This window comes from Clarias gariepinus, chromosome 3 (genome assembly GCF_024256425.1).
Source record: "Clarias gariepinus isolate MV-2021 ecotype Netherlands chromosome 3, CGAR_prim_01v2, whole genome shotgun sequence".
NCBI classification, from domain to species: domain Eukaryota; kingdom Metazoa; phylum Chordata; class Actinopteri; order Siluriformes; family Clariidae; genus Clarias; species Clarias gariepinus.
Window position 1 is genome coordinate 13908870 of NC_071102.1, and position 16536 is coordinate 13925405.

The window sequence follows — 16536 nt, forward strand, 5'->3', positions numbered from 1 at the left end:
ATCTAAACAATTGATCATGACGCCTATAAAAGCTTGATTGTTGCAAATGCACAGAATTTCTATGGATAGATAGAGACGGTCATTTAACCAAAATACCCATTAGTGAAGCCTCCGGTACACTGCCAAGGAATGGATTTTGGGTGAAGATAGGACTGTTATCGTTCTGATCCAGCACTTGGACTATAACCTCCATGGGATCTTCTTTAATGTTGGGATCAGTAGGTGAATAAGCATGGACTAGCAGCTGGAGTCGCGATAAAAAATAAAAACATGGCAAATTAATAAAACCTAAAAAATTCTGTTAGTATATGCCTCAGCATACTGAAACACAGGTCATGGCCTGACAAAAGAAAGCAAAAATGGAAAAAATAAATAAATTCTTACCACATATCTTGCTTTTGCTTCCCTGTCTAGAGGCCTTGACACCATAAGCCATCCAGTGTTTTTTGCTACTGTGAAAATTCCTGCTGGAGGCAGGTCTGCTCCTTCACCACTGATGCTGTACGCCATTGTTGTTTCTTTGGCATAACTGGACTTAATCTGTGCAAAAGATGTGACAACTTGACAAAAGATCAATAGGGAATACTAGTTTATATTAACTTAATTTTAGATCAGCTCTACATACCTGGACAACCTGTTTGGGATAAGGGCCTTTAGAGTCATTCTCACTCAAGGAGATTGGAGGAATCACCCAGTCTCTTTTTCTCCTTCGCAACCCACCTGGTTTAGGAAACTCCAAAGTCAAGGGGGATTCATTCTATAAAATACAATGTAAATAAATTAAAAAGGGCATTATTTGTTGACACCAATTTGTAGCAGGAGGTTGGTTGTTGGCTGATGGCCTGGAGAGCGATACAATAACGAGTGTCCGCAGGTAACAATGAAGCATACTGGTTCCTTGCGAGTTTAGCTCATATTTCAGCAAACAGAGCTGGATATTTAGTCAGGTTTAATGGTGTACTTAACACTGCTGAGAAATACAAGCACATACTTATCCATCATGCAGGCTTCTGATTGGCCCCAAATTTATTCATGACAATGACTAGGGCGAATTTAATAAATAACGGCATGATCACTTATTTTTGTAGTGAAAAAAAGTTCATTTTGAACTAGCAATCAAATTTATATCAGAATACTGCTTAAATATTAGACATGCAAAACTTTCTTGCTTACTATTAGTTGCCAGAAACAAACTTCCGCTCTTTACATTGTGCTTCCCCTCCCAATTTGTTAGCAAAACCAAATACTGTTATGTTTGAGACTTTTTTTTTTTACCAGAAAAATGTGTACAAACAATTGACCAATTCACTTCCACCACAGAAAATAAAAGTTCTGCAGTTTGTCCAGCAGAGGTCAGTCTAGTTAAGAGGGGTACCTCAATTGCCACAGCATCTTCATGCTGGTGGTGTTGGTGGTTGACTCGACCCTGATGTTCCACTTTCACAAATGCAGTGTGTTTCTTTCCATTGGAGTCCCAGGCATGGACAGAGAACATCTTATGGCCATTATGAAGAGTGACTGATCTCTTCAGCTTCACCGTGCCATCAGTAGCTATATGAAACCGATTATCATCGGAGTCGAAGATAGTCCTTGTCCTTTCACTGCAGTCGCTGAAAACAACTGAACAAGAAATAAGAATGATAAAAGTTATCATTGCATCAAGAAAAATCCAAAATCTTTGGATACTCATCTTGTCTACAATAAATTGTACAAATTGCAGTGATATTTGGAGACTACAGATACATTCTTCAATTTGTACATTAAAAAAGCAGCATAAATAAAAACTGAATTCACACACAAACTAATTGTATAGAACAGCCTGCAGAACATGAGCATGCACTTTGGCTTGATTCCAGTAAAACAGTCACCAGATACTATTTGAAAGGATTTGATGATGAATCCACAGGGCTAAAATCAGATGACTCCACTATAAGTGTTAATAGCATTTAGAAAGGCCTGTAATGAGGATGTGGCAAGCTAACTCTATGGCAAAGCAAAAATACATTACTCTCCCAGGGAGGCAGAGTAAATTTTTATTTTAGTTACTGTGGAAGTCACAAACCATCAAGTTTTTACTATTAACCCGAGTAAACCTTCTACCTGACTGCTCTCATGATCATTTTTTTCTGTTCAACTGCAATAGTTGAACAAATTATTTTAAATTCCAACTTACTAAAATCTTTCATTTATTGAAACAGAAAACACTAGAATCCCACAACTGTCAACAACCATCCAGTTACTACAGTACACCAGTGTTCTACACATTCCGAGCACATTTGTGACCATTTATTAATGAATGCTGTTAATTTAACAGCGTGAAAAAAGCTTAATAAACTACAAGACCAAGCGCATAGAGTCAGATTAAAAACATGCTGATGCATTAACAGATCAGATAATTTTACACAGGAAACCACGGCCACCATACAAGCATTGCGGAAGTAAAAATGTGTGCACCTGGTCCTGTTCAAGCTTGTATTTCCACACCCACAGAAACCCAAAGGTAGTGAAAGCACATGAGCTCAGCTCTCTGAATCAGCTAAACACACATTAACACCCACAAACAGCGCAATGGTGTAGAACACTGCAGAAAAACATGAGCTGCGTTAATTAAAATAGCACATCGAAGAAGGTGGAAGAAGCATGACATTTTCAAATAATCACAAAAAAAAAAAATTATTCAACACTAGTAACAAGCCACTGGTGTTAAAAAATGGTTAAAAGCACCCGCCAAATATATAAATAAAGAAAACAACAACAACAACAAAAAAAAAAACAGAATGCACTGACTGGCAGTTGCTGTTTAGCAAGTGACTAAAAGCCTTACTTATCAAACAAAACAGATTTAGGAACTCAAGGTAACAGTCACTATATAAAAAAAAAAAACATTATCTAAATCTGTGTGGCCTTCAGTAAAAGGAAATTAGGCGCACACAATAAAATGCTTAAGTTTACCAAACTTTACCTTGACAATTACTTTACAATTAAAAGTGATTAGCCAGAGTGTATTGGCTATAATTAGAAACAGAGGAACAAGAAGTTAAACATAAAGGGGAAAAGGAAAAAATTAATAAAATCACAAAAGTTTACTAGTTATCAAAGCAAAAAATAGGTTAGAAGGCAATTATAAAAACATAAAATTAGGCAATAAATAGCTTTTTTTTTTTTTTTTTTTTTTTTACCCTTTCCATTTTTCTTGTTAGAAATGTGAGCGCGTGGTTATGTCCCCTTACCTGTGCCGATTCTCGTGCCCCTGTGCAGGTGTTGTCTGTGAACTCTGAAGAAGAAAAGATCAGAAGCAAAGCCAGGAGAACATGGCGTCGACTCCGCACTCCACACGACCTTAGGAAGGAAGGGAGAAAGTGGATTTGACTCGTTTTGAGTTTGGTATTTTATTACGTTAAAAGAGATCGAACAAAACATGAAAAAGTTTCGCTCGCGCTCCCGAACCTCTTGAAAGGCGTTCTAAAATTTAAATTCAAACAAGATCACACATGGCACGGCGCCAGTAGAAAAACACAGAGGAGAAGAAAAAAAATCTACCTGCAGTAAAACAAACAGCACTCCCAAACGCGTGCCCCATTTAAGCTCCATTAGGCACTGAAGGAGGGAAAATAAAAAAAATAAAGCAAATAATATAATCCTTGTTGTGTGGGAAACCAAAGTGCGCTGCTGCTGCGTGAAGATTTTTAAACTTGTCTGAGGCGATTTGAGGAAATGAGCTTCAGCAGGTAGTTTCGGCTCTGACGCAGCCGCAACCAGGTGACCTCGCCCATCCGCTTGCGCGCGCACGCTCCAAATATGGACACTTCTGCCGTGTAGCTCCGCCCACCAGCCAGGTAAACTCTCACAGCACATCCGAGAAATGGAGAAGAAAGAGAGAGAAAAAAAAAACTATATCAGGTACTGCAAATGAACGGCGATGAAAACAAAACGATTAACAAGAATACATCGACTACTCCTACCAATAAAAATCTAATTAATGAAAAAAGAGGATAATCTGTTTCATTTACAAACAGGTCTTTACGTTCTTAAACGCTCACCTTACTGGAATCACAAGCAATAAGGAAGTGATGTAGCCTAATCCCATCGACCTGTTTATAAAAGCTTCCAGACTGTGTGCACAAACATTCATGTAGCCCATGTGTCCTGGTTTTAATGCATGTCTGAATAAGCTGCAGCAGTGGATTTACACTTCATTTTGCTGATCTGTAGGCTCTTGTGATACTCCAGTGTTCTCATGAGAAAGAGCTGCAGCTTATAGGGTTCAAAGAGAGAGAGAGAGAGAGAGAGAATGGAGCTGAAAGAGGCGTTGACACTTAATAATCCAAAATAAAACATCTTTACAAACATCAGCAAGTGCTCTTGGTCCGTCTGTCCTCGGCCAAAACATTATTGTTATTGGTGCTAAAAAGTGTCTCACCTAGGTGAAAAAGGATCATATAACACTATTTCCACCCATACTTAATGCTTCTGATCTCACTATCAATTTTTTTGTAAATCTGCATAAACATTTATATTTATATCAGATAAAAAGAAACGCATTAGCTAAATACAATTTCATGCCCTTTTATGTAGTGTCCATAACTATTTTGAATTCAAAATTTTTACATTACCATTTACAAAATTTGTCAGACACCCTTATCCAGAGCTTAAATTTGATCTTTTTATACATCGGAGCAGTTGTGGGTTAAGGGCCTTGTTCTTTGTGGCCTTGTTCCTTGTTTAGAGTTTTTCTGCTTTTTAACCAATTTAAGCAAAAACTTACTGCTCAGATGTGTAATGAGATAAAAAAAAAGCATCTGCCAAATGCCTAAATGTAAATCATGCTGAAAAATTCAATTTTTTGGTCACATATAAAATCATCTCTCCAAAATGGTTAAAGTTAGTAAAAAGAAATTTTGGTCAGTTCCGTGTTGCATAAACTTCAGAAGTAGCTTCTCTGGCAGACACATTTTCTCTTTTATATGTATAATAAAAGTATAATAAAAAAAATCAGCATCAATACCATTTTGGCCTGACTGCCTACTCACCTATTGTCTATACAGCTTTATCTTGAAAGAGGATTGTGGGGTTCTCTTATCCCAGGAGACAGAGAACACAAGGCAGGGTATAGTTATAATACTAAGGTTATAATACTAAGGTTGTGGGGGTCTTTTATCCCAGGAGACATAGAACACGAGGCAGGGTACACCCTGGACGGGGTGCCAATCTATTGCAGGGCACACACTCATTCACTACAGGAAATTTGGAAATGCCAATCAGCTTAATCTGCATGTATTTGGACTATGGGACAGTGAGAGGAAACCAAAGTACCTGGAGGAAACCCACCATGCATGGGGAAGACATGCAAACTCCATGCACACAAACCTGAGGTGGGAATCAAACCCACGACCTGGAGGTGCGACATGACAGTACAAACCACCAAGCCACCCTTCCACCATATGTACTTCTTGCTTGTCGTAATTATGATTATTTGTTATTTCAGATCTATAAAAAAATCTTCATTTGAGCTCTTTATTAAATACGTCTCAGTATTATAACTGACAAAAGATAAAAAAGATAAAAATATTTTTTTATGTTTTAGTAAAATGCTAACATTTAGTTTAAAACAGAAGTGTAAAACAAATGAGAAAGAGATGATTTCCGAGCAAACATTATCATAATCTTCACTCGCAGCTTACTCATGATTTCTTTTCTTACTCATCCTCTGCAACACAGACTGGTTAGACATGCATTAATAATGCAGTGGGGTTTATAGACTGCCATCACTTCTTTACACCACCAGTAGGGAAAAATATCTAATAGCAGGCTTTGTATTTTAATTAAACAGTCCTTACAGTGCAACTAAACAGTTAAGAATAAAATATATTGTAATTGTATAAAATAATAAAAAAATATATATGTTCTACACATATTTAACCTTTTTAAAAAATTATTTTAGTTAATTAGTAAATGAAAAATAACATTAATGTTTTGTCTTTCTTTGTAACAGTGATGACATTAATAGGAATCTTGCAAATGTTAACAAATGTACAGTAACCGGAGCTGCAGTTATAAAATATAATTGATATGGAAATGTTTATAAATACAGTCCAACAGAAAATGTGGTAAGATCAAAATTTGATCTCCTGGCCATGTGAGAGGAACTGAAACACACTGCTGTTTTTCCTCCAGCATGATCATGAGTTTTCAATGTGATCACACACACATTTATCCCATCACAACTCTCTTTCTCTCTCTCTCTCTCTCTCTCTCTCTCTCTCTCTCTCTCTCTCTCATACACACACATACACTCACACACACACACACACACACACACACACACACACACACACACACACACACACACACACACACACAAAATAATAATTCAGTGAAATAAATAGGTATAGACATGTTATATACAATTAATAAATAAACCTACAAACACAATAAGGAAATTCACTGACATTTACGTTTAGGGAGGAATGTACAAAGCTAATGTTGAGAATAGGTCCAATACATGCATTGAAAAGGAGAGGGTCTCGTTTAAGTGAAAAATTTATACTTAAGCACAAGCAAAAATGAATAAATTAATAAAATCACCAAAAACCAAACAGTATAGTAGGAATAATCGAGGAAGCATCCACACAATAAAAGTGGACATGGCCACACAGCTTATTCTATTCTATTCTATTCTATTCTATTCTATTCTATTCTATTCTATTTCCAGCTTCTATTCAAATTTAAACTATAAAACTGTCCTTGTATAGTGTTATATTAGTTATATCAATAATCCTATAATCACAATTTGTAGATTTTTTATTACAAAAATATGACTGGATTTTTTTGTTGAAACATATTCACTTTATTTATTCATATTCTATACCAGTTATTCTGTGTAGGGTAGCTTGGGACACAAAGCTGAGGGAGGAAACCCATTGCAGGACATATACTCAAACACCCTTTCAACATTTCGAGCAATTTACATTTACATTTACATTTAGGCATTTGGCAGACGCTCTTATCCAGAGCAACTTACAAAAAGTGCTTTAATGTTTACATAATTGGATACATACTTACACTGGGTTAACTAGGTTAATAACAATTTGGAAACAACAGTTAGCCAACACAGGTATTTAAACTGCGGGGGAAAAACAAGCACCCGGAGGAAACCGACCAAGCACAGGGAGAACATACAAACACTATGCACACACTCAGACTAGATAAAAGATTTGAACCCCCATCCCTAGAGGTGTAAGGTAACAGTGCTAATGCAGAGTCACCCCCCTTCCCCCTTTCAAGAAATAACTAATCTAACCTAATCCAAACATTTAGAGCAAAATAAGTCATTTGTTTTCAGAATTCAAAAATAGGTGAAGTACAGTGGTGAAGCAGTTAGCATTACTACGTCACAGCTCCAAGGCTTACCACAGGTATAGTTGTTAAGTTTCACAGGGTTTTATAATGTCTTAGTCTGAGGTTCCATTTGGGTACTCTGATTTCCACTCAAAACCTTATCAAATTGCCCCTCAGTGTTTAAGTGCGTGCATTGTGCCCTGTGGAAAATTTGTCCCATTCAGGGTTGTCCCCATGACATCTGGGCTCAATACACACAAGATCACTTACCTTCTGTACCGTCATGGGGGCCTGGAGCCTATCCCAGAAGACTTACAGTATAGCACGAGGCGCAATACACCCTGGATGGGGTGCCAATCCATCGCAGGGCACAAACATACACAGAGCCACATGCTCATTCACATACTACAGGCAATCTGGGAATGCCAGTTAGCCTAATCTGTAGGTCTTTGCAGTGTGGGAGGAAACCAGAGTACCCCGATGAAACCCACCAAGCTTGGGGAGAATGTGAAAACTCCATGCAAACAGACCCAAGGCAGGAATCGAACCCAGACCCTGGAGGTGCAAGGTGACAGAGCTAACCACTAAGTCACTGTGGAGCCCCTCCATTGTAAAATATATTTTATGCCATTACCTTATTTCATCTAATAACTGCCAAATACACTTATGGACTTATGGACCACTCTTTAATAAACCTTTCCCAGAGTACAAAAGTATCTTTAAAACATGTCTACAGGTGGATAATACAGGTGGACAATGCATATTGCCAGTATGATAACAATTAACACAGCCTGCTATTGTCTTTTAGATTAGGCATGGTGGAAAATTTAAGAAAATCCATCCAGTAGCTGTGCAATGTATTGTATTCTTCTTATGCCACTCCTTAAAAACTCTGTATTGTGTGACAGTAGGAAATCTGTTTTTGTAGAAAATCTGATGTTTCAGAGTGCTACTTTAAAATACCTTTCATGTAAGCATCAAGATATCATTGCCCATCCAGCACAGTTTCACTGTGACGATACAAGATAGCTATGTATTTTGTCCCATTTTAAATGGGTGTTTAACAGCTAATAAAAAGTGTTATAGTGTATGTAGGATTAAACCTATACATAAAAAATGCCTCTTGTGTAGACACTGTAGTAACTTAATAGTTTCCTAGAATTCTCTATTCTGTGAACATAGTGTGCTTCTCATACTTCCTTGTAATGATGGTTTGAATACTAGGAGCCACAGTGTACTTGGCGTTGCTAATTACCAGTTTCAAATTCCTCTGACCAGCAGGGAGAGAAGAGAGAGGATTGTGTTAATCATTTGTTTGGATCCTGTGTATCTCTGGTTGTAGATTAGCCCCAGCGGACAAATACCCCGGCAGGGTTGAACAGTAAAGTTTATGCTAACATGTGACCATGAGGAGGGATTGTGAACTGCATCTGCACAGCTTTCCCAGACTGAACCACAAGGTCAGTGACTACACACTGGGGGTGATCTCTTCACTTCAGCATTGACGTCATGCCTGTTTTTAATATCTTGGCCATGTCTAAAATATTTCACTTGGATTTTCTTATGAAGAAAACCTTGGCTGGATTGTTTTGGTGCCACTTTATCAGCTTAAGATGTGTAAACATAATTTGTGTGCCAGGGAGTCCTGGTTTAGCAGCTACACTAAAGAAGAGAATGTTCTTTCCCTTATACTACCAACTTTTTACTCACTTACTGTCTGTACACTTTTATCCTGTGTACAGGGTCGCGGATGTCAATCCCAGGATACTTTGGGCACAAGGCAGGGTACACACTGGACAGGGTGCCAACACAGGGCACACACAGAGGAAATTTGGACTAAATGTCTTTGGACTGTGGGAAGAAACCGGAGCACCCGGCAGAAACCCACCAAACATGGGAGGAACATGCAAACTCCATGCACACAGACCCGAGACGGGAATCGAACCCAGACCCTGGAGGTACACAGCAACAATGCTAACCACTAAGCCACCAAGCCACCTACCTGAATTTTAAAACTTTTTAATTTATCACTTTATGTTGCAGATCTAGGACTGTAATAGTTAATAATGGTTAATAAAGGTTAATAATAACTATGAACTCTAATAAAAAGTATAAACAAAACATACATACAGCAATGCATCAAATAATGCTTCCATTTTAACCGTTAATCTGATATGATCATTTCCACTAACTGTTTAACCGAGATCATATGTAAAAAAACTAAAAAAATGTAAAATATCATTATTCATTTTGTAAATATTACTTTGAATCCTATACAGATGTTTTTTACATTGTGTATTTTTAAAGATTATTGTAACAAATCCAGCTTTCCTGATTTTAACCTGAGCTCGGGTTACTGTCACAGTTTCTTCCTCCTGGCCTGCTTGTTTATCCGGTTTTACAGATTCATCCCACCACCTATTAACATTAGGAAAACTAAAAGATTAAATGTCTGTTAATTGTTTGTTTTCCCAGTACAGGTTCTGGATCTCAACTATGATCAGGATAGGGCATTTTCTGTTGATGGATGAATAAATATACAATGTATTATTGTAGAAAGAGAACATTCTAACAATTGGGTATGCGTTTAGATTGTTGATTTCCTGTTTTAAACGCCATTTTTTGAAAGGGATATAAGATCTACAGGGTGACACAGTTTTTCTCACACACACAGTTTAACTTCAGTAGAATACTCTAGTGATCAGACTACATTAAAGTGTGTTCCATAATGCATTAAAAGCTGTAATGTTTTTAAATGGCATAGCCACATTTTATATGTAAATTGTGGGATGGGGTAAATTGGTAATATATGCTCAAATAATAGACCTAGAAATGAGCCAAATAAACAAATCTATTAGACATTCATTGTGAAATAAATATACTCTTGCATTTAGGGTCCCTGTGAGTTCTAAATGTAAAGCAGAGCTTTTGAAGTGACTACACCATCCAACAGTGGCCTTTGTTTTTAGGCTTAAAACAAGGTACCTGTTTTGTATACAAGAGCTGAGAAAGAGGAGTTGATTATGTGGTGAAAGACATGTTGGTTAGAAAAAGCAACAGCAACAGGCTTTGGTGAAGGACCTTGCTCTCAGCCACTGCCTTTAGTGTGGTCTTATAATGATTAACCAGAGTGATTGCTTTTTTCGAAAGTAAACGTTCAGGCCCGTATGGAGCCAGGTTAAACAGTTAATAACACATAGTAGTTGAGATTCAATTAAAATATAGGACATTAAAATAACAGGTATTGCCCAATATCAGTTAAAGCTGTCCCTTAGAGCATTTTAATGAGTCCCCTAATTTTACTCAATGCATTTACTCTAAACTTCCACTGAAGTGCTTTTACCAACAGACAGGCTAAAGGGAAAAGGACATATGTTGACCATGAATGATGTATGTGGGCTGTATTGTAGCGGGAGAATAAGCCATGGGAAATTTCTGTGTAAGTGTTGAGAGAGTGCTATGAACTGGGTGAGGCTCCGTAGCTGACGGTATATGGGGGAAGGGAGCTTATCTCTTCATGGACAAACCGGTTTTGTATTGCGCCATCAAAGCTTCCTACTTATCCACATCAAAGTTACACAATGTGCATTTGACGAAACTGTCCCACTCAGATCAAGACTGCAGTGAACAGTCACAAGGGCAAATGCTGGCTTTTACATGGGCTTTTACCAAGCATAATGTGATGCATGGTGTATGCTCAGTAATAGGTCTGGGCTCTAATGAACACTGATGATAAGGACTAAAATGCTGCCCTCAGCCAATATCCCTCCCCTTCTAGCAGCTAAAATGCAACCATCAGCCAATATCCGTCTCCTCCTTCCAATGATTGACCCGCAGCCTTTAAAAGCCCATCACAGACAAAAGCTGCTTTTAGATTCCATGAAATGTTTATGCTTACGCAACTTTAAAAATCATATTAGCTTGCGGTGTCGAGTTCCCGAACAGTGTCATCAGGAAGATGCAACTTAAACCATGTTCTCAGAGCAACTCACACAAGATGGGTTTCATAGCCAGAAGACGTGTCCTGTCTTGTTTCGCTTAATTTCTTGATGCTTTTGTTGCATGGAATGTGTGAAACCTCCCGGCTCCTGCTGATACTAGTGTATGGCTCCATGGCTGGAGGGCTGTGCTGGTCTGTGACCATGTAGATGAAACGGTTCCTCTTTCCATTCAGTACTGCATGCCAACTTGATTCAGTCTTATGGTTTAATAAAGATCAGTTTCAGTGCTGACTTTGTTTTTTTCCTCTTAATGATACCACAGTTGGTATTACATATCAGATAGAAACTACAGAAATGAGCATCGATAGTTTAGTAAACGGTCATACCTGTGGATTGTAAGTTAAGCCATACCATATTTTTTGGGATGTGAGAAAAAAAACCACTTAGTCACATCAATCTTGCTTCATAGGAAGGCTCTTCCTGTGTGTCTTTGGTGAAGTATTTGAACAGAAGTTCACCCTGTGTTGCACGTCGTCACATTCTTTGCTGTCTCACTGGAAGGTTTTCCCTCAGTTCAAGCTTTGTTGACACTAAATATTCTTTTATGACATTGTCTGTGTTCATTAGGACAAGGCGGTCTCTGTTGGAATTGTGTTTCCTTAAATTGTGTTTTCATGGAGCGGGGGCTGTTGCTGATAATGGCAGCCTCAGGGTAATGTGGCCTGTGTTTCGCCCTGAACAAACCCACCACACCCAAAAACATCTCCTACCAGGCCAGCCAGACACTTACCTTAATAGCTATTGTCAACATACTAAGTGTGCTTGTGAGCTGCATTCCTAGGGCTTACACCTACAATGGACTACAATTAGATTGGCTGATTTTTATGCACTTTGAATATGTAACTTTTCTAAAAGTCCATATTTTGTATTTATATATATATATAATTATTTAAAACTTTCGATCATAAAAGCTAAATGGCAAGCACAACCATTCAGCAAAGACTGTGGATTGGTTGTGATCTTATAAACAATGTGAATGCAAATTACACGTTCAAGGTGTGTTATCACGCTTTGTATAAGCAGGTATTTCAGGCTGAGGCAGACTTAAAGGCACAATAGGGTGTCACATGCACGGCAGTAGCTGAGTGAAAACATCTTTTCACCGACATAAAAAAAAAAAAAGCAATGAGACTGCATTTTATTTAAATGATAAATATTCTTATTTTCTAAATAAGAAGCAACTATGAGACATCTATTAATTATTATGGTTTATTACAATTTTTGTACATTCCAGCAATTGTGCAAAATATCCCCTGGCACTTTATTTAATAAACAACATTGTTGTTTTGACGTGTTACAGATTCCAATGAAATCACATCTATGAATGTATGACTCCCCATGTATACAGTCTGCTGTTCACAGTTGAACAAAGCTTTGTCATGCAGTGTCCGACTTCCTGTCTTCTTTACATGAAATCATTAATCTTTAAGAAAAGAAACTAAAGCATACAGTAAATGTGAAAGCAATGACGCCACTGGAGAGTCACAAAACCTGTTCTTAGCGTGTTAAAACATGGATAAGAAACAATGACGAAAAGGAAAACACACAAGCTGAAACATGAGTGTAGAGCAAAGCGAAGCCAACTCACTGAACCGAAAGCCAACTTACCGAGCAAGTGTGTACAGATAGAAAGATAAAATATTTGATCTAGGGTTTAGAGGTAATTTTAATGGGGATTTTTCTATCTTTGTGTACATCACTAACACTGAAATCATTTAACCAGTCAGTGAAAAAAGTTTTATCTATCATCCCTCAAGTCCTTAAAGTCTGGTTTAAATCTATTTTAACATAGTCACATTAACCTTTTTTTATGCTCACATGACAGATCAAGTCAACAAGTCAACAACAGTGGTTATCTTGTAACATAAAAAAGTTTATCCCTCCAAATATAGAAAATTTTTTTTTCATCTACATATTTATATGAAAATGATTGGCTATGCTTTGCTGTATAAAACAGTAAGGCATTGTGAATAGTTAATGAGCTATCTGTTTACACCAATGACTGTGTGTGTATGAGAGAGAGAGAGAGAGAGAGAGAGAGAAAGAGCGAGAGCATGAATCACTTTGGTGTAAATTATCAAGGGACTTTCCAGCTTTTCAAATAAATTTTCTATTACAGGAAGTTTTGGGAAAGTCGCTTAATTTGTATCAAGTTAATTCTTTTGAATTTTCAGTTAAGACTAAATATTTTCTAGTTTTTTCCCTCCCCAAGCAGTAATATACTTTGTTAAAATCATGTTCAACCTTTAAGGGCAGCCAGTACATTTCTAGCCTCTAGTTTTGCCTACTGTACATTGAATTATTAAAGATTAAGACTATACATTTTACTTTACAACAAACGCCAAGGTGACAGATTAAAGACCAACGGTAACTCTGTTATGTTGAAGAAGCATTTTGCAGGCATGATGTGTGTCCACATATCAATTTAGAGAAAAGTTTATGTAATTATTATCTTCATCCTATCATTAAACAATTCTGTCCTGATAATATCCCAGGATGAATCTGCTCCCATTCCCAGTGCACAAGGATTATAGAAGGGTTTGATGAGAAAAAACATAAAGTAAATTCTATGCTATGGACTTTACACTGCCCAAATTTACACCATGTTAAACATCCATGGTTAGATTTTAAAGTGTAAGAAAGCAATTTATACCACCACCATCAAAACACCAAGTAAGGGAATATATTTCGAAGAAATAATTTTCATTCCTCCAGTACAGTTCTAGAGACTGTGGAATCTGTGTCAAGGTGCAATAAATATGTTTAAGTGCATTCGGATGGCCTAACCCCTAACCAACAACGCTTTAGATTGTTTTTTTGCACTCTAAGATGCCACCTATTTATGTAATTCTTGGATAGTGATTCCTGTCTTGTAATTCAAAATAAATAAATGCTTCCATCTTGTGGACAGATGTAAAACAAGCATGTTGTTAATGTCAGCATAAAAGATGTATATTTTCATCTGTGTGAATAAGCAGCTGTCTCTTTGAATTTTAGAATTTTAGTTTAAAGATAATGATAGACAAAAAATAGTGAAAATAGTGTTGTTGCTGAAATTCGGTATTTCCATAATAATGACAAAGAAAACATGAAACTGAGAAATTCCCAGGTTTAATGCGGATTTTTCCAAAATAATTAAAAAAGAATATTTGCAAAAAAGCAACACTGAAGAGTTAAAAAAATGTACTTGAAAATTAAAATGTAACCAATTGAAAAAGAATGAGCCTTAAAAAAGAATGTAAAGTTAAAGAAGATATATTCTTACTAATATTTTTGTCAGAAATGCTATAGTATGTGAATCTTAAACATCCCATAATATCAAGTTCTTTTAATGTACAGTACTTTACTGTGCAAAGTCTTGAGCCACACCACAAATTTTTTCATATTTAGCTTCCAAAGAGCCAGACGTTCTTTAAGTGTATTCTTGAGGAAAAGCTCTTCAGGCTTCCTCATGACCTATGAATCATTCAAGTATAAAAAAGCTTCTAAGGCATAAACAGGTCGAGCTGATGATCAGATCTGTGATTACAATATTCTCTTGATGCTGAACGCTGAGTGGTTGGAACAGACAAGAAGGGAAATGATGTTCTTACATAGACAACCTATTTCTAAATAATATTTGTAGGCACTTTGCAGCCTGATACAGATTTTTTTTTGAAGATTATTACACAATTAGCCAAAGTAAGACTCACTCACTCATCTACTATATCGCTTTATCCTGTATTCAGGGTTGCGGGGACCTGGAGCCTATTCCAGGAGGCGGGGTACAACCTGGACAGGGTGCCAATCTATCACAGGGCACACACACATACACACATACACACTACAGGCAATTTGGGAAGGCCAATCAGCCTAACCTACACGTCTTTGGACTGTGGGAGAAACCCGGAGTACCCAGGGGAAACCCACCAAGCACAGGGAGAACACGCAAAACTCCATGCACACACAGTCTGGAACTCAGCCTGAACGGGAATCGAACCCAGACCCTGGAGTTGCAGGGCACCAGGGCTAACCACTACACCACGTGCTGCCAGTTTTAGCATTGCGCTAATATTTAATTAGATATATTATTTATATAATTAATAGAGTGAGTAAGAATTTTAAGAGAAAGGAAATTGCTGCCATCTTGTGGTTATGTTTTTACTCAATTGACTCAACTAAGTAATATTTGTATACCTATAGTATAATCCTGAATTCAAAACAGTAACAGTTAAGAAAATAGCAAAAAAGCTGCGATAAGAACTGATTTGTGTTCATGAGGGAGTCCTCTGGCAGCTGCAGAAAATGATGTGCTTAGATGGTCTGCTTAGGATGCGAGTGATGACTAAAATTGTTCTAAACCTGGAATTACCTGAAATTTTGCAACTTATAATTAATGAGTTGACTTTGTAACATTGTATTTAATGATTGGTATAACCTCCATCAGATGTTTTTTTAAAAGGCTGATTGGAGGAACTGTAGACCTTTTCTCTCCACAAAGCTGTTCAGGAAGGGAATAGATTCGGTCATTAAAATCATCTGCTTTATATTGTATTATTAATATTGGTTGAATTTCTTGCATGATCAACCCACTCAAGGTCGAGCCCCAGCATTCACAAGGGTTTTGTTCTGGATTGTGACTAGGCCATGGAATTTTCCGCTTTTCAAAGCATTCTGCCCTGTGTTTTAGGAGACATACTGAAGAACTACCCTGGTATAGAAATATAAAATTTCTTAAAACTAGTGAAATTATCTTTACATACAGTAAGAAACTTGACAAGAAACCTAAAGTATTTAATAACCTGCAGAGTTTTTGTGATGCTTTGCACATGTGCGCCCGGTAGAAAATGAACGAATCACTGATCGAGACTACTCATTCTTCTGAGTCACGTTAAAGACTCGGTCAAAAGGAACAAATCGTTTATGAACGTCCCAATGGCTTGTTTAACGCAGACAATAAGATAACTGAGGAAACATCACTAGGTGTGCTAAACTCCAAGTTTCATTATAAAAAGCTCCTAGATGGTGGTTGTGTGCTTGAGCTACCTTCAAAGAGAACTATTTTTGCAAGAACACATTAAAAGACATTGAAAAAGGCTGTGAAAGTGAGGGAGTTGGCAGAAACTACTCGAGACCATTGGACCTCAGAAGATAACCATAACCTAGTGTACAATTTGAAGCCTAAAGCATCCCTATTAACACACCAGCAAGATTTCCA

General features: G+C 37.3%; 1 protein-coding gene across 2 annotated transcripts in view; it reads right to left on the reverse strand.

Annotated features, from left to right (window-relative positions):
- cdh31 (cadherin 31) overlaps positions 1–16536 on the reverse strand; it is a 54136-nt gene that overhangs the window by 5737 nt on the left and 31863 nt on the right. Inside the window, exons 1-6 of one of the 2 annotated variants that reach the window (XM_053493315.1) lie at positions 3541–3830; positions 3231–3339; positions 1376–1620; positions 626–757; positions 385–540; positions 97–244 (exon numbers count right to left, since the gene is read on the reverse strand). In XM_053493315.1, the coding sequence (XP_053349290.1) occupies positions 97–244; positions 385–540; positions 626–757; positions 1376–1620; positions 3231–3339; positions 3541–3591 (841 nt within the window). In that variant the 5' untranslated portion in view covers positions 3592–3830. Of the gene's footprint in view, positions 1–96; positions 245–384; positions 541–625; positions 758–1375; positions 1621–3230; positions 3340–3540; positions 3831–16536 lie in introns of those variants that run through there. The other variant, XM_053493316.1, reaches the window with a different exon arrangement.